Below are 25,096 nucleotides of genomic sequence, written 5' to 3'. Positions count from 1 at the left end.
CTTGTAAATACAATTTGTTTTCCTTTCTTTTAATTCAATCAATGTAATCATCTTGAATATTTAAAATGTACATGCCTCTAGCCAAACCAGGCTGTTCTGGGGGTGCTCACTGTTGTGGAAATAAAAAGATGTTAATAATAATATATGTAAAAAGCAGAGTCACTTTTACCAAAGTGTCAAATGAGCTTATATATAATATAGATTATTCTGGAGCCAACGTTTTAAATAGAAGGTAGGAAGGGCATTGGTATACAATGAGTATTGAAATTTAAAAGTGACAGGCTGCATGATGTACCAGCATACAGTTTTTACTGCCATATCAGAAATCTTCATTATGACGGTAGCCAGTCTCTACTTCAAACCAATTAACTGAGAGCCCAAGGGAAAAGGCTACTGTAGTCCAGTAGTGAAATGTAAGGTTACTGTAGTACATGCATTTGGGTTGACCATCGTTCAATCCCATATAACTGAAATCTCTCTCTCTCTTCCTCTCTCCAAGTTCAAGGCCTTAAATGCCTCAATCAGATCACCCCACAGGTGCCTAATCTCCAGACACTACAGAACTTAAGCCTTCCTTGGTAAGAGGAACCTTTTGTCCCCCCCTCACCAATCTCACTGCCTTTCTCTGTACATGTTCCAGCACCTCTACATCCTTCCTAAATATCATCACGACCTGAAGCTTTCTTAGCATCAAGTTTGTTCAAAATCCTTCTGACATCCTTTTGATGGAAGATCACAGGAGGCACTAAATGGTGTGCACTGGGAATGGTGGGAGATGGTTTGCCAAGGTCATCAATACACAAGTTGGAAGAAAAATAGGATGCTTGCAAGTCAGCTTTATCTTTGGCCGAAGTGACAACAGAACAATCTGGTTTTGACAGATGTCGGAACAGAGATGGGCAAAAGTTGCAGCCAACAACACTGGCAAAAGTGCAGAATGCCCGGCTACCATTTAGACAAGAAGCAAGTTTTCTAAACTTAGCCTGTTTGAAATCTAGTTTGGACTGATTGATATGGCGGTAAAATTACAATAATTGTAACAATTGTAAAGCAGTAAAATTACTGCTTTACAATTGTTGCGAGCTTTGGTGTAGGAAGAAAATGAACCTGGAGATTTAGATATAAGCCAATTATGAATTGCAATATTCTTCTCTTGAACAGCCTTACCACATTTATTGGAAAACCAAGGTTTAGATAAAGGATGAGATTTTAAGGTGGAGTGAGGAATAAAGGATTTCATACCTACAAGAATAATTTTACTAACATGATCTGAGCAAATGTTGACAGTAATGAGACCAAGGTAAAGAAATTTGAAATTTCGCATATCATTCCATTTTGCATTCTTGTAATGCCAAACAATGTGAGTTTGAGAATGGCCACAAGAAAATGGCACTATTGAAGAAGGGACCATCACCAAGTTGTGATCTGAGGTGCCTAAAGGACCACTCAACTTGACCATGTACTTAGAAGGGCCGTTTGTGAGAAAAAGATAAGCGTGTTGCCTGCATAGTTATTATGATTGTCTGGTATTCTAGTAGGTAAATGAACAATCTGTGCAAGGTCATTAGTAATTGCAAAAGCCTCAGCATCTCGACCAGCTGGAGTTGTAAACATTAGAATCACCAAGTAAAATTACCTCACTGTTAAGAAACTTTCAGCAAGTTGCACTGGAGAAAGTCATATTTCAAAGAGAGGAAGTGAAAGAGTTTAAAGTGATTAGTAGAACTGGGAGAAAGATAGAGGCAACAGATTAATTTTTCAGAATCTGGCAGAGAGATTTTAAGCCAGAGAAGATCAAAAAGAGGAAATTCCAAATTACTAAGTCTTTAACAGGGAATATCAAAATGAACATATGCACAAGTACCACCTTCGAAGCGAAAGGAATCATACAGCAAATAATTTGGACATCTGAGAAGAGCAGTGAGTGAATCAACCGATAACTGGGATTCTGTCAGAAAAAGTAAATGGGATTTGGTAGACTGCAAGTAGAAATGGACATCACTGAGATTAGCACTGAGATCATGTACATTTGTGAAATGTACAAAGAAGTGTTTGGGAGGTTTAGATTTTAGATCTTTTCACAGATAAGTTTGTTCTATTATTTTGATAATTCATGGTGTATTCAGAAGAAAGAAAAAAGGTGGCAAGGACATGCTGTATGAAGTAATGAAATATTTGAATATGGCATACACATGGTAAGGATATACCCAGCTCCTTGACATTACGTGGCCTCAACAATGCCCCCCCACCACTATTTAGACTTCCTCCAATCACTATCTGGCTGAGTAGAGACAGCAAGATTATACACTAGTTGATCCAGAAGCCTCCTAGAGAGTTATTACCAATAGGTTTGGTTTGGTGGACTATCTAGCGGCCTGTCTGTGAACAATGTTTTAGAACTGTACTCTCGAAATGTAAGGAAGATAGGATCTTGCCGTGATGTCCACCATACCCTCAAAAGTTATCAATCATACTGCATAATGGAAGTGATGGGAGGAGGTTGCCAGAGCTTTGCTCTGGAGGCTAAACATGGGTTCCACCACTTCAAGCCTCCAATAAGCAAAGTGGGGATATTGCACAGGTCGATGAGTGTCATCAACCACCTAGTATTGCCTGGTAACACAGAGGGGGGCAGTTTTCCTCTGTGTTGTTTGGGCACCACACCTCGACCCTGCTTACGTTGGCACTTGGGTGATCACCTCCAGTATACCAGGTACCATATTTCAGGACTTGCATATGGGGGATTATACCCAGGGTTACTAACAGTACCGCCATCATGAAGGGGCAAGCATAGGATCTGGCTGTCACGGACCAACCAGACTTTGCCAAAATTATGTCCACTCGACTTGAGTGTCAACGAAATATCAGTTCCATCAGTGTTTTAGACCCTCAGGTAGCAAGCACAGCTTTGCACACCTGAGAAAATATCTGTGACAGCCTCAAGGACCAAATCTGCTGATGCTTATTTATTATTTGTATCATTAAAAACTACACAACAATTTTTGTCAAATTCAAAAAGCTATAACTCTATAACCATTAAGAATCTAATATATGTTGGTATTACATCTTTCTTATTTTGGAGACTATTTTTAAGCTGCAGTGTAACCTAGAATTTTTTGCACATGGTTTTAAAACACACTGTATATACAAATTATTTCATTAGCAATCAAAAAATAATAACAATGCTGGTCAACAACTTTTCTTGTTTTTTTTTTTTTTTTTTTTTTTTTTCATCAAAGATGTAAACACACTTCAAAACCAGTTTTGTGCAACAGATTTCACATATATTCTGTTTGTTTGTTTTTTTTGTAGTATGTGTATTTTTCAGAATACAACTGCCAAAAATTATCAGTACAGGATATGACAATTTCACTAAAAAACACATGATACTGTTCACAATTATATTTTTATCATTTTTACATTTTAAACCCAATACACCTTATACACATAGTTAAAATAATAAAGAAAACTATTGTAAAAAAAATATGTACAATTTAAAAATGTGTGGATGATTTCTTTGGTACACTTTTTCCAGACTGTCTGGATACAACATATAGTAGTTTGCCAACATGTGTTCATTCCAGAAACTTTGGTAACAATTTTCTGTTGACTTAACATCTTGATGAAATTATTCCCCCTGTTTGCCACTTCACCGGGACAAGATTTTCAGGAAAGTCTAAATACAAATGCAAGAAACGAAGTTTCAGAAATATATGATATCCCATTTCTTTATATGCATCGAGCAATTTATGAACTACGCCTTTCTGTGCAGACGGAGGTGTAGGTCAGCAGTGAACAGCCCTTTCCAGCTCATCACAAAGGTGTTCAATAAGATTGAGATCCAGGGACTGAGTGGGCAACTGCAGCAAAGAAAAGTCATTATCATATTACTAGAACCATTCCATAGCAATTCAGGCTTTGTGCACCGGCACATTATCCTGCTGGAAGTAACCATCTGATTGAGGATAAACTGTCAACATGAACGGATGCACTTGGCCAGCAACGACGTTTAGGTATGATGTGGCATTCAGACATGAATCTATGGGTATCGATGGACTCAACACGTGTCAAGAAAACATTCCCCACACCATAACACTGCCCCCACCACCTTGTTGTTGTTATTTGGGTTTTAGAAGCATTAGCAACTAAGGCCATATTGCTCCGGGGATATGTGGTGGTCATTCCCTGACCTTTCCACATCCTCCGTATTTGGTGGTCACGGGCTCGAACCCCGGTCTAATCTAATCAAGAAGCGAGTGCAACGCACTGCTGCTCCTGCTCACCTGGCTACGGAGGCACCCCAACCACCTTGCACAGTAGTCGTCAGACATGACAGGTCCATGGATTCATGTTGTTTTTGCCAAATTCTGAGCCTTCCATCAACATGATGCACCAGGAACTTCGACTCGTCAGACCAAGCAACTGTTTTCCAATCCTCAATAGTCCTGTGCTGGTGTTGCTGTGCCCACAGGAGGCGTGCTCGCTTGTTCTTCATTGATAACAAAGGTACGCGATGTGGCCATCGGCTGTTATAGCTCATTCGCAACAAAGTGCGACTAGTGGTCCATTGCGATATTTTGTTCTGCGTACCAAGGTTATATTCTGACATGATATGCGACATTGTGGCCCGTCTGTTTGCTTGCACAATTCTAGCCATCTTCCTCTGCTCTCATCAACAAGTGATTTTCTTCCACAGGAGTGCTGTTGAGAGGATGTTTTCTGTTAGTTACACCATTCTTGGTAGACCATTGAAACTGTGGTGCATGAAAAGTTCAGGAGAACTGCCGTTTCAGAGATGCTTTGTCCAGCACGCCTTGCACCTACTACCATGCCACATTCGAAGACCCTTTTCTCCATTATTGCTACGGTTTGTATGCTTAACTGATACTAGAAAGACTGTTCTGCTGCATTTATATCCACAACTGTGGTCATGTGACTTGCAACTTTGTGAGACAAACCATTTGTGTGCACAAGCAGGGGTGTACCTAATAAAGTGGCAGCACAGTGCGTATATATAATATATATGTATATATAAATAAATGAAAAGATGATACGTAGCCAGGAATTTCATTACTTTTTTCATTATTAATTTAATTACTTTTTACCCCTCCCGCATGGTACAAACATTTGTATTATATTTCACATTACACTTTTGTAAATTTGTATTAAATTTAAAATTTTGAAAATTACATTGTTAACTTAATTTTTACCCTGCATTGGGACTACCTTGTCTGTTAGTATTATGATAAAGGCAGCATATTTTCTCCCACCCTTTTTCTAATACTATAGACAAGTTTCAAAAATGCAGTGCCTGATACATGGTCAGGAGTAGTCCCCTGATGAAATTCCTGGCTATGTATCATCTTTTCATTTACTGTATTCAGGTTTTGTGCCGACCGGGCTAGCCGGGTAAAGTGCCTGCCTGGCAACCCAAAGGTTGCGGGTTCGATTCCCGCCTCGGGCTTGGATCAAAGTACTGCAAAAACCTTGGGAGGTGCATTATGGCCACAGAAGCCTATGCGCCAACAACTACCAAAAAAAATAATAATAATTCACATATTTTCCATCCCTTGATTCGACCTCTTGCCCTCCCATATCTGAATACAGGGTTATTCTCATTTATTTATTTCTTTGTTATTTATTATTTTTTATTTATTTGCATACAATTATTTTTGTATATTGTTTGCTTCCTCAGTCCCAGTTCATTTTTGTACTAGGTTTTTCAAATTCTTTCACTTTTTCACCACTACTTCACTTCCAGTTTCTATTATCCCTTAAACTTCTCTTAGTTCAGGCACTTTATGTATTTTTCATTTCCATTTTCACAGACACTTTATTTATGTTACAAGCCACACATTATTTATATCCTTTTGCTTCCTTTACCTGCACTGCACATTTTGGAGCATTAGACATATGATAACTTCTGTTATTTTCCGTTTTCTGCTTATTTTGCTTATTAACAGTTTAATATTACTACTGTGTGTGTGTGTGTGTGTGTGTGTGTGTGTGTGTGTGTGTGTGTGTGTGTGTGTGTGTGTGTGTGTGTGTGTGTGTGTGTAGATTTTTGTTTAATCCTATTTAATCAACTTTTAATTTCTTACCAACTATCTGTCTCTCTCTCTTTCTTTTTCATATCTTACCTGTTCACTTCATACTAACATATATTGCTACATTCCTTATCCATTTCGTCGAATTCGCTTCTGGTGTATATCGTAGATTAAATAGGATTAAACAAAAATCTTCTTCACACTTTCTACATACTATATATATATATAAACATTATGGCCATGGGGTATGTTTTGCTAATGAGTGTCCCTGTTCCATAATCAACGTTATCTTCCTTTTCATACTGTTACTCTCCACCCTCTATGATTACTTAGCTTCTTAATACTATTATTCTTTTATTATATATAATGTGTGTGTGTGTGTGTGTGTGTGTGTGTGTGTGTGTGTGTGTGTGTGTGTGTGTGTGTGTGTGTGTGTGTGTAAACATGTAAGAATAGATAAGTCTGATAAAGTTTGCATAGATGGAGGTGAAAATTGCACAAAGTGTAATTTGGAAGAGTTAGGATAGTAGAAAAAGAAGTAATGTAGATTTGAAAAAGGCAAAAGAATGTTAATATCCTAAAAGTTATGATGAATTACAAAAATTATGGGCTGAATTGCAAAGCCAATTTGGAGGTGAAGGAGCTGTAAAGTAAAATAACTAATACCAAATGATCAAACAAAATAAAGTAAAATAAAATAAAACAAAATAAAGTAAAATAAAATAAAGGTGGTAAAACTGTCATCAGATATGGGTGGGAAAATTTAGTTAGAGGCCAAATACAGAGAAGGAAAAAATGCAGTCTGATGTCAGTAGCAGTAAAAATTGACACATGGTTAGGTATTTCATCAGAGAGGTACTACACCGAACCATGTATCAGGAACTGCATTACTATACTTGTCCATAACAGTAGAAGAAAAGTTAATGGTTAGGTTGATACATGATTAGGTGTAGTCTCCTGATGAAATACCTAACCATGCATCAATTTTTACTTCTGCTGATATTAGACTTCACATTTTTACCTACCCTGTATTCAACCATAACTAAGTTTGCCCACCCATATCTGATGATGGCTTTACCACCTACCTTTATTATGTTTAATAATTTGGTATTAATTATTTTATTTTACAGCTCCACCTCCAAATTGGCTTTGCAATTCTGCCAATAATATTCTTAATTCATCATAACTTTTAGGATATTAACATTCTTTTGACTTTTTCAAATCTACATTACTTCTTTTTTCTACAATCCTTACCCTTCTAGTCCTTGGCACTTTGTGTAATTTTCACCTCCATTTATCAGACTTATCTATTCTTACATGTTTATATACTTTTGCATCTTTTACTGCTGTTTTGGTGCATTTGTCATACCTTGCTTATTCATTTTCTGTTTTTATTTTTCTTTTTCCATAAACTGTAACTTTGACTTTAAATTAAATTTAATATATAAAATATATATATATATTTTTTTTTTTTATTTTTTTTTTTTGAGGTATATGTGCATTCCCTCTTTTGTTATTATCCAGGGAATGGTTGCTACCAGATTAATGACATGGATACCACACCATTAAAAACAAAAAACTAGAAATTTGTATTGCCTTTCAAAAAAATATGAAGTGCAACAGAAAATTTGAAGCTTTTTCTGAAAAAAAAAAGTGTGTATTAATTTATTTATTCTTTCAAATATTACATAAATTTTCTTTCTTCAAATCATTCTTAAGTTCTTCACTGCACAAAATTCCTCAGTTCCTTCCTTGAACTGAGGAAATCATCTGACAAAATTTTTTGCTCAAGGGAATTTTCCCTTGAGCAAAAAATGAGCTTTTGAGAAAAGATGGGAAGGTACAATAAAACAAGATTAACTGAGCACACTACTACTTGAAATCCAAAATTCTAGCTCTATTTCAATTCATTCTCTGTAACAAACTTTTTCAGTGTTGGTAATGCATTATTCTTATTCTTTTGTACATCTTCTAAATAGATCCATAAATTACTATAAAGATTAGCTTTTTATTATTTTTTTTAATTTTATTATTTATTTTATTTTTGTAATAATTCAAAATAATTTTTTTTATTTCTGATATACGTATTCACATACCACTTTGTACAAGTCTACTTACCAGAGTCTGAGAATCTCTTGATTTACTGAAATAGTTTTTTTTTTAGTTGATGGTGCATCGGCTTCTGTAGCCGTAATGCACCTCCCAAAGTTTTTGCATTTTACTCTGATCCAAGCCTGAGGCGGGATTCGAACCCATGACCTTTGGGTTGCCAGGCAGGCACTTTACCCACCTGGTTAGCCCGGTCGGCAAAATAGTTGTAAAGAATGTCAAACATGCAACACTTTTGTGCACCACTCTGCATGGCAAAACAGAAACTACAACCCATGGGATATTACAGTAAAGACAGAAATAAAAAAAAAGTCCTAATCACTGGCATTTAGTGCAATGTAAGGAGAAAAGACAAACACTGTGCTGACCAAGGGTTGCAAAGCAATAAAAGTGTGTATAGTTGTTCTTATCCCTTTTCAAGCAACAGCTGTGTATAGGTATTGCAAATATCAGTGATTGCTGGTAGTCCCACAGTTCAGACAATTCAGCCATTGTATGTTAATTATAACGTACAATGGCTGAATACCATATCGGAGAATAGTGAACATATTGGTGTTCTGGGTTTTACTTACATGATCTAGCCAAGGGAGAGTACATACACAAGTTACATCCATAAAGATAAATGTTTTACGTACCATCAGGTGGGGGTGTAGGTGGCCAGAACTGTCGCATATTGCTCACTCCAGTTGTTGATGTCCGATATGGAGAAGTAGGTGGTGCTGGAACTGAGCTTGTGAACATGTTACCCAGGAAAGGGAAATTTGATCCTACAGGAAGAGTTGTCAAACATTAATGACTTACAATATCAAGAGAGCAAAAAAAAAAAAAAAAAAAAATCAGTGTCTATTAATCACTATCATTACGCATTTTATATTATCTATTGTTTCAATAACTATTTTTTAAATATATATATATATATATATATATATATATATATTTAAAAGATGTTGAATATCAGCAAGTAAATGCAAAAATACTTGAGCAACAAAAAAAAAAATCTTAATCACAAAAACTATTATTATTTGCTTTGAATATGCACTTAAAAAATACTGTTTAATTATAGCACTTTTTTGCATTTAGTAACTATTAAAATAAAGAAAGTATATTTATCTTTAATTATTCTCAATTAACTTAAACAATCCACATATCTCTCTCTTTTTTTTATATATAAAAAAAAAAAGAAAATAAATAAAAATAAAAATCACAATGAACTTCACATGTTGAACTGGCAGCATCCTACCACATTATGTGATGAGGTGCAAATGTTTGCAAGATGTACTTTTTCTGTAAATGAAAACAGATTTTGCAAATAGTTTATAAAAGACTACAGTTATCAGGAGTAAATATAGTAAAAGGTTCAAATGCTCTCACAGTGAGATTTGAAAGAGAGAAAAAACACTTAAACTGTATTATCTGGGATCTATCCAATAAAAAATAAATAGCCAAACCTATATTGTTTATTAGGAGCTTGCTGATTGTACACATCTAATAGCAATTTCTAACATTATGAAATTAATAAATCTACAAAAATCCAACCATACCATAACAGCTCTTAACTGCTGAATTACCTCGAAATGAATTTGTTCTAGAAGGTGCATTCAAGAGTTTTTCACAGGAGTAAATTAATAAAGTTAAAATAAGAAAATGAATGAATAATTTTCCCTCATTTTTAAACACAATATGTTAACTGATGATTTTCTTGGAGCTCAACTATCCTATTTAATCTTCCCTGGCTCTGCTGCCCATTAAAAAAAAAAATTATATATAGAGAATGGCACCTCCTATTAATGGCATTCTTAACTGGTTCCTGAGAACAGAGCCTACTATCTTTGTTCATTCCTAATCATTAAATGGAAAGCACCAATAGCTCTCAAATTCTCTGAAGTTTTATGTATGTCATGGAAAGTACTGATGATTTCCATGACATTCAGATTAAGTTAAGTCTTGTCAATCAGTTTGGTCCTGGAGAGAATGTGAAAGGCTTGTGGGGTAGAATTTTTCTCAGCGTGGTCAATGCTTGTTAACAGGAGAGACCATCTTTACAGAGATGGGATGCAAGTATATTTGCTGATGCTATCAATGCAGTGACAGGCAGGTTATAAAATTGCTAGCTTTAGAGGGGGATAATAATTTTTTTTTTTTTTTTTGCTGATGCTGTATAAGCTTACTTTTATGATTATTATTATTATTAGCCATATGGTGCAAGGAAGCCTGAAGCTTATGCTGCACCAGGCAAAAAAAAAAAATTCCCAAGTTACCCTGAGAGAGAGATAAAAAAGTAGAAGGGAATTACCAAGAAAGAGAAGAATGATGATATCCAGCTGAGGACCCTGGGTGTGCCAAGCCCATACTTTCTTGCATCATATGTCACTACTAATGCTAATTCTCCAGCTGAGCAAAGATAATTTAGACAATTTCAATCTTCTAAAACTCAATCCTGTCTTATATCTCACAAAAAGGATTTTTCTGTTTCTATACTTATCTTCGATGACAATCTGATTTCTAGACAGGATCACATATCTCTACTGAGGATTACCCTGACTTCTAATCTCTCTTGGCATAAGCAATCACAAATATTGCTTCCTCTTCATCTAAAATCTGGATTATTTTCTTTTGCTTTCAGAATTACTTTTCTTCTAAACAGTTATTCACTCTGTACAAATCTTCTCTACAATGTAATATTGTTCCCACATCTGAGGCAGTGATCCCAAAATCTTCATCAGGCTTCTAGACTCCATCCAAAAGTGGGTAGTTAATTAATAACCCATCTCTTACAAAGTCTCTCCACTCTGTGTCATAGACATCCTGTTTCTGCCAGTATCTACAGGCAGAGACATCCTGTTTCTGCCTGTAGATACTTCCATAGGCACTGTTCTTCTGAATTTATTTCTATAATTGCTGCTCTCTCTTCCAAACCAGTCCAAACACATGCAGCAACCAGTCAACATCTTTTTACTTTTCAACTTCAAACTCCCAGAACCAACTTTTCTTCTTCTTCATTTTTTTCCTTCAACATCCATTTTCTGGAACAACCTCTTTTCATACATATTTATATGAAATTTCATACATATTATGGATATTCAAGTCAGTGTTAACATTTGCTCGTATATTCTTTCATCCTCTCAACCTATGCACAGCACGACGTATTTTAGGTTCTAATATATCTTGTGCTAGGGGTTATCATAAAAAAAAAAAAACCTATAAGTGGCAAGCATAATTCTTAATGTTGCCTCCATATGTAACCTAGTTGTTTTATCCTATTAATGTAATAGGGTATGAGGTACATTCTTGCCTGTATGTACATTTTTCTACACCTGTGTAACTTGCATCATTCTGCAGTTCAATTTAGTTTGCTGTGCACACATGTGTTACTTTTTTCTTTGAGTATATAACAAAAAGTTATTTTTCTCATTAATCTTTTCCTCATAAGTTCTCTGCACAGTGCAGGTCGGCAACCATGAAAACTCCAGTTCATCTCTATCTCTAGTCCTCTTCAATACACAGTATTCCCCTTTATCAATCATTCAACATTTCACTTTTCCTTCCTTTGTTTCTTGCCTACCACTTTCTCCATTAATTGCATCTGTTAACTGCCCCTCCCCAGTTCATGTCCAATTCAATTTGGTGTCAGATCTAGACAGTTTTTCTAAGATCGGGGAAGTGGGGATAATATAACAATGACAATCAGTAATGACCGCTTAAAATTTCAACTAGTATTTCCAAAATAAAAAAATAAAAATGTATATATATATATATTTTTTTTTTTAAATTAGAATACATTAATCAGGTAAAGATCTACCTAATTGTTTGATTTCAAGTTTATTATTGCATGATAGCAACAAAAGGTTTATTATTATTTTAATAAATTATCTTATTCATTGCAAATAATGCAAACAAAAGCCCTAGAAACCAGAACTGATCTTGCTGTGGCACATTCATTCATCCTTCAAATGAATGTAGGGAAGAGTGTTTCAAAGTGTCACTATATGCATATGTGGATTATTTTCTATAAAAAGTTATGATAGCTAGTGTTTTAGAGTAGCATGTCACTTTTAGCTGTGAGTAATGAATAAAAATAAGCCAACAAAAATATATACAAATCAGTAATAAACAATACATATATACAGTAAATCCATAATAAATTTTTAAAAAATACAAAATGTTATTATTTTATTATTATTAGCCATATGGTGCCAGCCAAAAAAATAAAATAAAATAAAATTCTGAGTTGCCCTTTGAGAGAGAAAGAAGTAGAAGGGAATCACCAAGAAAGAAAAGAGAAGAATGGTGATATCCAGCTCAAGACCCTGGGTGTGCCAAGCCCATACTCACCAGATGTGAGTCCCTGGTCATTTACTTTTATTTTTAATTTTCTTGTGGCAGTGCTATGACTCACTTTATAGCCAACAACTGGTAATATGACTACATCTAGTATATATATATAACACTTGCAGTTATCAATCTACAACTTAATATCATAAAACAAACAATATTTTCTCCAATTTACTCAGGCTCTCTGGTGGGGACAGGGAATCACCATTAATCCAAGTTTTCTTTTCTTTCCTTATAGCATTTATCATGCTTCAATTTGTTCCTACCATCCTCAAATCCTTCCACATATCTAAAACAAATCTATTTATTTCACCCTTTCTAGCCAAAAGATATACAATTTTAAAGGTTAAAATTCAGTAAGAGAGTCTTACCCATGAACCTTTGCGACAGCAAATGGTGGGCACATGTGGCTCCGCCCACTGCTTCACGCTGATTGGCTGCTAATTCGTAGTTTAGTATACGCTTTGTTTCCGCTTGAATCCATCCAGAATTTAGTGGGGTAATATAACCTGCCCTTTTTTCGCTAGTTGAATGAAAACGCCTACTACTAACGAAGGTCAGGTTTACCGGCCTGTCTATCGTATTCCAGCCCGGCCGGTAGATAGACGGGCCGGTAAATTGACAAGAATGACCTAGATAGACTTCAGGAATGGTCAGAAAAATGGCAGCTATGCTTTAATCCAGTGAAGTGCAAGGTATTGCACCTTGGGGAACAGTAACTCCAAAATAACTTATACACTTGTCGGAGTTGAACTAAAGCCGGTAGTGGAGGAAAGGGACTTGGGTGTTACGATACGGTCAGACTTCTCTGAGCATTGTAGACAGGTTCCAAGGACGACCCATGGCGTCCTATCGATGATTTATCGAACAATCACTAATAGAGATAAGGACGTCATAATCCCAGTATATAAGGCTATTGTTAGACCACACTCGGAATACTTTCAGGTATGGAGACCGCACCTAAAGAAAGCCATTGTGCTTCTTGAAAGGATCCAGAGACGGGTAACTCGCCTGGTGAGATCCGCAAAGGGACGTCCATATGAGGAAAGACTTCGAATATGTAGGTTGCAGAGCTTGGAAACTAGGCACTTTAGAGGAGACTTGATTGAGGTGTTTAAGGCTCTGAGAGGCATAAGCAAAGTGAACAAGAACGAAAATTTATAAATGATTCTAGAACTAGGGGCCATAATTTCAAGTTACGGGGGGAGTTGTTTAGACTGGATTGCAGGAAGTTTTATTTTAGCCAGCGAGTTATAAATTACTGGAATAAGTAACCTACATGTGTGGTGAAGGCTTACAGTTTGGGGAAATTCAAAGGTCAGCTGGATAATTACCAACGGGAGGAGGGAAATGCTTAGGTTGTCCATTTCCTTTTCTGTTATTTATTAGTTTTATATATATATATATATATATATATATATATTCAATTTTTAAATTAAATAAAATAAAACATAAGCCAGTAGTATGGCAAAAACTGTAGAGCGAAAATTAACATAAAATAACCCAAATAAACAAACGAACGAAAAAAAAAAAAGAATAGATATAAATAGTAGCCCAGAAACCCTTGTATAATTTCGAACTTTAAATCCAATTAACAAAAACTATACAAAATTTAGGATAATGCCAATTACATATTAATTTAGCGGTACCCCCCCCCCCGAGAGGTTATTTTATGTTAATTTTCGCTCTACAGTTTTTGCCATACTACTGGCTTATGTTTTATTTTATTTAATTTAAAAATTGGATGTATTTCAGCTTCATATGGAGGAATTGCATGTTGCTGCCTCTAATGAATGCTTAATTAATTAATTATTTATTTACTCACTTTATTATAATTTAACTTATGTTAATATTTAATATAATTCAATGATAGTGTATATATATATATATATATAGCATAAGCCATAGGCTTCCTTGCACCAGTGACCATTGCTAATACAAAAGAAAAAGAAAAAGAAAAAAAAAAAAAAAAAGAGAGGGATAGAGACCTGTAAGATTAATTCTGTTTTAAGGAAAATAATGGAGTCATTGGTTAATGAAGTACTGCAGGATCATCTTTTACAGGAATGCAGTCATACGGAAATCACAGCATGGATTTGTTATGGGGCGATCCTGTTTATCCAACCATATTAGCGACTATGCCACAGTTATAAATAAAGTGGATGCACAATATATTTTTTGACAACACATACTTAGATTTCAGTAAAGGTTTTGGCACTGTTCCACATTAAGACTTCTACAAACTGGAATAGTATGGCATTAGAGGCAAGTTATTGCTACAGATAAATAGACTGTTCAGTGACAGAATGTTATTAATACAGACTGCTCTTTCTGGATTAATGTTATTAGTGGAGTCTGTCAAGTTTCAGTTCTGGAGCCCTTATTGTCTTCAATTTTATTAACGATAAAGGCATATCGAATTTGTTGTTTAAGTTTGCAGATGATAAAAAGCTTTACAGTGTGGTTAGTGACAGGGAACAATATAAGCTACAACTGCAACTAAAGAAATTAGGTATACGGATTGAGAAGCTGTAATTGATGCTTAACACTGATAAATGCAAGGTACTACATATGGGTAGCAGTAATATCAAAATAATATACCAGTTGGGTTGTACCACACTCAAGTTAGTGGAGAACGAAAAACACCTAGGGATAATCGTACAGTTCAAAATTAAGTTCGTTCAGATTTAAATTTAAAATTTCAGACAGACAGACTGCGAAGGACTCATGAGGTTCTGTCAATGATATACAGAGATTTTGCAAGCAGGGAGAAGGAGGTACAATGATTAAGCCCACTAGAATACTGCATATATCTCTGGAAGCCTTATTTTTGGGAGGAAGTAGATTTGTTTGAATGAGGCAGTGAAGAACAAGATTAGTCAGGGGGTACAAGGGGGGTATTTTTACCAAGGCAGGATAGATGTGCGAAATTTTGCTTTCAGCTAGACAGTAACCTACTGCAGTAATAAATTTCTTATATTTGATGTAGAAGTAGATAGTCTGAATAATTTTAAGAAAGGATTAGGCAAATTATTTGAGAGCGATAATAACTACCCACAACATCTGTCAAATTATTTGACAGACGTTGTAGGTAGTTATTATTATTTATTTTTTTTTTTAATTTTGGTGATGCTGTTATAAGCTTCCATCATTAGCCACTACCAATAGCTAATAGAGCATCATATGACTACACGTTGGAAGTTGCTAAAGCTCAACTTCGACCCATCTCTTTCATTTCATTATAGTTCATTTTTCCCAACCTAGAGATATCGGGATACGTTTTTTACAATATAGTGTATTTCTATTTAAACTTGCAAAAAATTGGCAAAAGGTTATTTGCATATTAAAAATTCTGTTTCTCGTCTCTTATATGAATGATTTTGGTGTCCCGATGATGCTTTGATAGACGTATACCGATGCCTGAGCGCTGCTCGAACAACCAACCATTTCCATCACAAAAATGTGCCCAACTCTTATAATAAAAAACAAAAAATAAAGAGAGATTTTTTTTTTCCCTTGAAATGTGTGTATGTTGAAAAACTCATTTACTCAAAGGTCCCTTCCTTAACTTTTTATACCATCAAAACAAGCATGAGCATGCAGGTGTTAGTTATCAAAAAACCATTAACGAAGTCAGTGGTGCAAGGTCGATAAAACAAAGTGCACGCTGAAAACGAATTTTACAGAATTAAATCTTATTTAATGGGAAAGAAATAGCGAGAAACTGCATATAGATAAGAAAAAGTAAAAAATTTAAAAGTTAGGGAAAGTGCATTTAGAGAGAGAGAGAGAGAGAGAGAGAAAAAAACTTCATAGGTAGATACTTTCTATTGTGTTTTTTCTAAGAAACAAAAAAGTCTGAGCCGGTATCACTACGTATGACTTTTATAATACGACGGTATCAATAAAAGGAAAAGAACGAGAATCGCGAAAGACAAAATACCTGTTTAGAGAGACACCAAAATAGCTGTTTACAAAGACCTGGGGGAAATTGTGCAGTCAGAGAAGAAATTCTCTTTCCAGTGCAGACATGCTGCCAAGACAGCTCATGGTGTATTGTCAGTGATATACAGAAACTTTACTAGCAGAAATAAGGAGGTGATTATCCTTTTGTATAAAACCATGGGTAGGCCTCATCTTTAATACTATATAGAGGTCTGGAGACATCTCTTTAGGAAGGATGTAGAACTGCTGGAACGGGTGCAGAAAAGGGGAACCAGACTGGAAAGGAACAAAAGGGGTGCTCTTACCTAGAGAGACTTCAGTTCTGCAAATTGCAGTGTCTCGAGACCAAGCACCTGCAGGGAGATTTGATTCAGGTGTTTAAAGCCTTGAATGGATTGAGTAAGCCTAATGTTAATGGTATTCTTCCACCTGATGAGAGGGCATAAATTCAAGTTGAGGAAGGATGGTTGCAGGATACATGTCGAAAGTTTTCCTTCAGCCAGGGCGGCTGATTGCTAGAACAGGCTTCCATCTGTTATTGTGGAAGTGGATGGGTTGAATAAATAAATTCAAAGGAGAACTAGACAAATTCTTGGAGGAAAAATCGGTGAACTGTTTTTTTTTTTTTTTTTTTTTTTTGCATGTGCTATATAAGCTTGATTTCTTGTATCATTTGCCATTACAACTACTACTACAAGAGGACAGTGCTAACATGGACACTATGGCACAAAGAGGCCAGCTCAGATGGGTCGGTAAAATAAACAGTCCAACCTCCCAAATCCGGCAATCCATTATCCACCCCTACCTATTTTCTATCTATGTTTAGAAAAATGAACAAATCCGAAAAACTACCCAAGAACTGGAAATTAAGTTCACGCATTGCTTATTTACCAAAGCAGACAGTTAGAACTGATTGTACAACGTAAAGATTTTACAACAAAGAAAAAAAAAATTTTTACCGGGCTTCAGCGAGCGATATCCAGAAATTTGTTCATGTAATTGTCTAAAGTTCTAAACCATTCGTGAACAAGACTGGCGATTCATTGATAAGCAATGGATTATTCAGTTAGTGAGTTGTAGGATGCTTGCGTGAACCATTAGGCTAAGATAACCATTCACTTAACCCTTTTAACGTTTAGTTAATGTTTGTATCAATATTGTAAAGGCTAATTAATGAAAGAGCCGAGTCTTTCTGAAAGTGCCGGGGGGGGGGGGGGGGCAAAATTCACAATCACTCTTACCTTCCCGTTTCCAAAAAATGTCTATCCAATTCCGCTTTGAACTTTAGCAAACTCTGCACCGCAACCATCATGGCAAGCAATTCATTCCAATCATCCAATCCGTTTATATACTTCAATCAGATACTCCCCAACCACTACCCGAGATGTGTGGTTGTTCACATGGATATCGTTTGGCACTTCTCACCAATTTGGTTGCCCTTTGAATCCTTTCTAGAGGCTCTGTCTTTCTTCTGGCTTCCAAACCTGAGTACAATATTCTAAATGCAATCTTACTATTGCCTTATATCAAGAATGATGGAAAGTGTTATCTTTTTCCCTACTTGCAAAGATCCTATACAATAGACACACATGTACATACAGCTAGGATGACAAATGTGTCATACAGCAGGCATTTGTCATCCTAGCCGCTTGTTTACATCGCATGTCTGATGGAATCATAATCTCAAAGTCATTTTCATCCTGAAGCAATTTTAACCCTTTCCTCCACCCCTAGCTTATAAGTAACTATAAGCTATGTTTCTGTTCCCTAGAGGCAAAATCATACATACGGAAGCATTAAAAAAAAACCCCTACAGATGCCATTTTTCAGACCATGTGTGCAAACGATCTTATCGTTCTAAAAAAAAAAAAAAAATGATGGTCACGTTCTGGTCATTAACTATCCTGCCTACTTTTATCATCAGCAAACTGAAAACTTTTCCTGCACTGTCTGATCAATGTATTAAGAAAGATGAGAAACAGAAGTGGCACAATTTACCACATTGGTTCACCCTGAGGAATATCTCCCGTGGCAACTGTCTCCTATTTTTAGCTAGCCTTTGGTACAACGAAGAATCTTTTCGGTAACCCCAAATCGCTTCAGGTTATATAATAGCCTTTCATGGAGAACAGTGTCAAAAGCTTTACTCAAGTCAAGTAAATAAAGTCAAAGTTGTTCCTTGCATCAAACTGTTTTATGTCTTCGTTAAAATAATTAACTAGATTGGTCAAGCAAGACTTACCGTTCACAAATCCATGCCGCGATCTATTAAAGATATCATCCCCATCGACATGTTCCTGTATAGTATACTTAAAATCATGCCTGTCTGCACTTTCATTCACAGTTGCCCAACCCATCTATCGTACTTCCCTTGTGTATTGGATAGAAAATAGCGCCTCTCCAGCCTAAGGGGATCAATTAACATCCCCAACGAGATGATGCATCGTGTGTGTGTGTGTTAAGTATAACAGGAAGTATAGCATCCACTCCTGGAGACTTACCTTTGCCCATCTTCAGTAGTTTTTCCTATAGACTCTGTAACACTTAATTTATAGCAGTGTTTCTCTCGCGATTCCGATTGTCTTTCAATGTTTTTAGAACTTTTAAGATTGTCCTTTGTAAACAACATAGGGCACTACAACTTTCATCACTAGTAATTGCATCACATGCCATTAAAAAAAAATTAACAACGCCAGAAAGCATAAACAAATTGCTACCTATCGTGTAAAAAATTGTATTGTAAAAGATGCTTGACACTGCGGTTTTTGTTAAGTGGCTGTGTGAAACTTCGCTTTTCTCATTCCAAAATATACCGTACACAGGGTGGAATAATTTTGGAATGGAAAACATTAGGGGAAATGATTTCACTTTTCTGAACTGTGATCTTCCATGCGCTATATGTTATCTTTCTCTTCAGTGAAATAAAAATACATGTGTACAATACTTATATACATTAAGTTGCAGCATAAACATGCAATATTCAGTATTAGTAACAGCAAATAATGCAAGAAAGCAAGCTTATACAGCATCGGATAAAAAAAAGTTCCCATTTCACCTTTCCATTCGGTTTATCTAGCTCTTCCTTGAATTCATTTAAGTTATCTACTTCGACAACAACAGATGCAAGTTTATTCCAGCAACCAACCACCAGCTGGCTAAAGGCAAACTTGCACCATCTATTCTGCAACCATCCTTCCTCAAATTGAATTTATGAACCCCCCATGTATGTAGTCTGAGCAAAAGAAAGAATCTCATCAGCACTGAGCTTGTTCAATTCATTCAAAGTCTTAAACACCTTAATCAGATCACTTCGCAGATGCCTAGTCTCCAGACGCTGCAAATTGCAGAACTGAACCCTTTCCTGGTAAGAGTACCCCTTTGTTCTTCCCCCCCCCCCCCATCAATCTTGTTATTATTATTATTAGCCATATGGTGCAAGGAAGCCTGAGGCTTATGCTGCACCAGCCAAAAAAAATTCCCGCATTACCGAGAGCGAGAGAGAGAGAGAGAGAGAGAGAGAGAGAAGTAGAAAGGAATCACCAAGAAAGAGAAGAATGATGATATGCAGCTCAGGATCCTGGGTTTGCCAAGCCCATACTCACCAGATGCGAGCCCCTGGGTTTATTTGCCCTTTTCTGTAGTCGTTCCAGCAGCTCTACACCCTTCCTAAAATGTGGCTTCTACAGTAGATCTGTATGCAGTACTGATCATTGCCTTATACAATGGGATACCACCTCCTTAGCCCGGTTAGCAAAATTCCTGTATATCATTGACAAACGCCTATGAGCTGTCCTGATAGCCTCTGTGCACTATTTTTTTTTTTTTTTTTTTTGTAACCGCATAATATAGTCATCTGAAATCCGGGAATTCCATGATCCGGCAAGGATCAGGACCAGAGTTGCCGGATTTCAGAGGTTTAATTGTATTATTAAAATTAAAGACAATCATAAGAAAGCAAACAAGCAAGGAACTCAATAGATATAAACTAAATTTCTCACAGGAATCAAATAAATAAAATAACGTCAACTATATAAATAAAAAAATAACTGTCTTAAAAATTAAGATTCTAAATCATCGAAAGAAGCAACACATAAAATAACAAAATACTGGGGGGGGGGGGGGGGGGTAATATGTACTTTCAGGTACCAGAGTATAAATACGCGTGCTTTGAGTGATGGTGGTTCAAACTCGCTTGATTACTAAATACAGTATTGTTGTTTTTCTATCTGTGAATTCCTTTAACCGTGTGGTCATACCGGAGTATATAAACAGAAACTTTAATTCATTTATACCCTGAAACTGCTTTAGGGTTGCTGCTACAAACGAAAGGTGCAAAGCGTTCATCACGGCAGAAAGCGAGGGAAACACTTCCAGTGCTGAAAATAAAATTTTAAATTTACCAGTAACAATATATATATATATATATATATTTTTTTTTTCTACTATAGTCTCACGATAATGTCGCTTTATCGCAAGGTTAGTGGAGTTCACAAAATAAAGATAATACAAGATAAAGCACCGTATTTAGCAGTCACGCGAGATTGAACCACGGTCACTAAAAACGTGTGTACTTATGTACGCTCGCTCCTGACCGCTCGGCTACGGCCGCTAGATAATAAAAAACTTCCTGCAGTCCAGTCTGAACCTCTTCCTTCGTAATTTGAATTTATGGCCCCTAGTTCTGTAATCAATTAGAGCAGTGAAAATATCATCCTCATTCATTTTACTTTCTCCTTATATACATTTCAATTAAGTCACCTCTAAGTTGTAGTACAGAGAATTTCTGTAGGCATGTCTAGGTGATTCACAAGCAAATCCAGGACACATACCCAGTACCATTCCTTCTCATGAAAAACTGTAAGTTTAAAGAAAAGTATTGCTTATGCAAGCAGTCAGTAACACGAATTATGGTGGTGATAAGTATACAGATTGAGAGAAAAAATGATAACTACCGAATTCAATTGCCTATAGCCAGGCTTCTTAATTAAATTAAGCGAAGGACCACTAATCTTGACTGTTGAATCACTGGCGGACCAATCGTCAGTCAGTATGAAAAGTGACACTTTCTCATCATATCCTTGTAGTTAGGCCCAGCTTGTGCGTGCGATTCGCAGAAGGTGTTTCTATTTTCATCAGCAAATGAGCTCCTGTATCTTGACTTGACGAATGTTAATGAGCTAAAAGCATTTTCACAATCCAGGTTGACCTAAACGTTGTTAGAATTTTTACCTCCATCAACTAATTATTCTTTTGTATTTGTATTGATTGACTTATTGAGCTTGGAAAGTTATCTTGCAACAATAGGGCTGCATCTGAGCCCTTCCAAATCAGCACAACTGACGATAACCAAGAAGAAAGACAAAAATGATATCCAAATCTTTGTTAGTGGGGAACTGGTGCAAAAGGTGACCTCTCGTACTGATCATGGCCTCACCTGGGACGTTTGGCTCACATTTCAGCCTCACTTTTCCAGGATGAGGCAGAAGACGTACGCTGTTCTTTGGGCAGCGCATCAAGAGCTCGTTGGTGTGCACCAGCCAGCGCTGCTTGTTCGGCACATCCTGAGGTGTAGTACGCCGATTCCTCTCTATGCTTCAGAAATTTGGTCATCTGCCCCTGCCTCATACCTACAGAAGTATCTCAGTTTAGAGTACTGGTTGCCTAGATGGATGAACAGGGTGGAACCCCCTAACTATCTCCAGATCTATCCTACAAGCAAATGTAGGCACCACTCCCTGGAGACATATCATCGTGACAAAAATGTCCTCACGCTTGCACGGCTTATAACGAGGCGAATTGATGCTCCATCGGTATCCACATTAATCTCTGTCCCTAGGAGGGACAGAGGGGAGCACCCCGACTCCTGTCTCCCTCTACGTCTTACGCTGTCAAGCATTGATTCCCTGAGGAACATGTTTCCAGCCAATTGTCTTCGGGTCTTCAATAAATTTAGGATCCACCCTGATAGGTTCTGTGAAGACAAGCCCTACAGGAAGGAAATCCTCAAAAACTGCTACCAGATTATGAACTTATAATACTCACCTGCTCCTGGACAGACTTTTTTTTTTTTTTTTTTTTTAACTTGCCTATTTGAATATGACAAAGACTTTTTGTCTTCATGCAATCATATTTTGTATATTATTGTATATTTAATCCCGTAAAAGTCTCGGGTCGAGCACGCATGTACTCTTGTTTATTGTACATTGTGTTCCTCGCACCTTAGTCCGTAAATATTCACACCCTTTTGGCACAGAGCCGTCCCGGGGTGACCCAAGGTTTCTTGGGAAATAAACTGATTTCCCAGAAACCAGGTAAGTGGAGTTCACAATAATAATAATAATAATTATTATTATTATTGTGAACTCCACTTACCTGGTGATCGTGCCGGAGTATAAACAAACAAGAACTTTTTTTAAATAGAGTAAGATACCTCGTATAACACGTGTTTACACTACACGAATTCGATCATACACGATTTATAAATAGGGGAACGTTATCTTATATAACACGAACCGAATTCGCTTATGCACGATTCGCCTTTGTGTTTACAAGAAATGGCAATCGAACGCGGAATCACCCCAACTGAACGCAACACGATAGGAATGATGAGAAGATTCTGAAAATGTATTTGTTTTTTGTTTTTTTTTGTTTTTTTTTTAATATCAGTGAAGGGGAAACACATTTCACCATAATAACGTAAAAACCAACACAATTCCAGCTATCGGTATAATCGCAAATGCAATTATATCGAGTTTACTACCAGTTTATAACAGATTCCACTAGCAGAAACGTAAATGGAAATTGTTTTTATTGTTTTATGGTAGTAACCCCTAGAAATGTGCTTGAGTAAAATGTGAGGTGTTAATAGTGTATCTCTGCCTTTACGGTGTTGTTTATTCAGTTGCTACACGCGCGCAGCTTTGTTTATGTGTATCAAGCGTGCCTCCTCGTTTTGTAATTGTGCTTTATTCCCTAAAAATGAGTAAAATACTTAAAAGGTGTGAAAAGGAAGCTTCCTGGTGAAGACACTGCAGATTCACAGAGAAAAAGAAAAGCAATAACGATAAACAGAGGCGGACTGGATCAAAAATTTATAGTGGCTTCATACTATGGTTTATGGCCAAAATCACACCGGCCTCCGGGGTTTCCCCGGTAAGGCTTATTTCAATAAAGAAAAAATATGAAATTGTGAAACGCTTTGAGCGAAATGAAAGACCATGTGATATTGCACGTGCTACAGACCTAAATGAGGCAACGCCGAGAATTAGAAAGAATGCAGAGAAAATAAAAACAACTTTCATAGCAGGAACAACTCAAAGTGTAATTAAAATCCATTAGATTAAGACACAAAGAATTGGAAGAGATGGAACGGCTGTCTCTGTTTGGATAGAAAAATCAAACAAAGAACAAGTTTGCTTACGATAGAAGCAAAAGCATTAGCAATATTTTATTACGTAATAGCAGGAGCGGATTAAGGTCGGTTGAGACCCCGGGCGCAGAAGAAAATATTGGGCCCCTTAAAAAAAAGAGAGACAGGGAAAATAAAAATACATGTTAACCAATTTTTTAAATAAATAAAAAATATTATGTACTATTAATGTTTTATTTCCAATAAAATTTGAATATAATATATGTATAGTATAGTTAATAATAATCACAAAGTTTTGAACTAATATGTTCAACTAATTTGTTGGGGTTTTTGGGTGGGCCCTTCAGAAGTCGGGGCCCAGGGCGCGCGCCCGGTGCGCCCGCCATTAAATCCGCCTCTGCGTAATAGTCGTAATAAAATACATAAGCATTTTATTACGATTATTTATTGTGTTTGGTAATGTTTTGGTTCCAAATGTGTGTTCAATCTTGGGTGGCCGGCACATAACCCTGTTTTTCCCATAGGGCCTGTTGTTTATATTGCACGAGGGTTTCTAGGAACACAACTATCGTGTTATACGAGGACTGACTGTATTTCGTTATAAAATAATGGCGGGAGAAGGAATACAAAGCTATTTTATTAGACTTTGTAACCTTGTATTAGCCTTGACTGTAAACCCCTGGCTTTTAGCCGTGGAGGGTATTGTGTATGGCATGTGAGTTTTGTATGCAATAAAGAGTTCTTCTATTTATTTTTGTACTTAATACTGCTGACCAGAGGATTTTACATCCTCATTGTAACTGTTTGTGATAATCGATAAACTAACGCCAGAGTCGGCCATGAATTTTTCTGAAAGTGTAAGACTCCATCACTCAATACGCGTATTCAGAGACCATGTACATTATTCTAGGATTAAGCAAGCCTTTATCCTCCCGAAGTGAGATATTCACAAAGTATAAATAGTCGTATTACGTAAGGTGAATAGTCATTAAGGGTAATGTACTAGTTATGTAATGCAGGTTTTTAACTTTTTGTACACCCCCTTCACACTTCGTAAGAACATTTATCCTCTCTACGCGAACTTTCATTTAGGCAGAAAATGAACCTGGAGATTTAGACGCAAGCCAACTGCTGTATACAACATTCTTCTCTTCAAGAGCCTTAGCACATTTATTGGAGAACCAAGTTTTAGATAAAGGACGATATTTTAATTGGTGTGGAATAAAGTATTTTTCCCTATGAGAACAATTTTGCTCACACGATCTGAGCAAACATTATATCAGCAGATTTAAAA

The 25,096-nt window shown here is 36.4% G+C and overlaps 1 protein-coding gene across 4 annotated transcripts in view; it reads right to left on the bottom strand.

Moving 5' to 3' along the window:
• The window catches only part of LOC150076433 (uncharacterized), an 840,218-nt gene that overhangs the window by 461,200 nt on the left and 353,922 nt on the right, over nucleotides 1-25,096 (bottom strand). For all 4 annotated transcript variants that reach the window (XM_090388172.1, XM_090388173.1, XM_090388175.1 and 1 more), the window contains exon 3: nucleotides 8,792-8,923. In XM_090388172.1, the coding sequence (XP_090244298.1) occupies nucleotides 8,792-8,923 (132 nt within the window). The remainder of the gene's footprint in view (nucleotides 1-8,791; nucleotides 8,924-25,096) is intronic.

The sequence above is a fragment of the Mastigoproctus giganteus genome, chromosome 13 (genome assembly GCF_048544385.1).
Source record: "Mastigoproctus giganteus isolate SK-2022 chromosome 13, ASM4854438v1, whole genome shotgun sequence".
In the NCBI taxonomy this organism is placed as follows: domain Eukaryota; kingdom Metazoa; phylum Arthropoda; class Arachnida; order Uropygi; family Thelyphonidae; genus Mastigoproctus; species Mastigoproctus giganteus.
The sequence above is the reverse complement of the archived record's forward strand: the minus strand, read 5'-3'. Positions and strand labels throughout refer to the sequence as shown.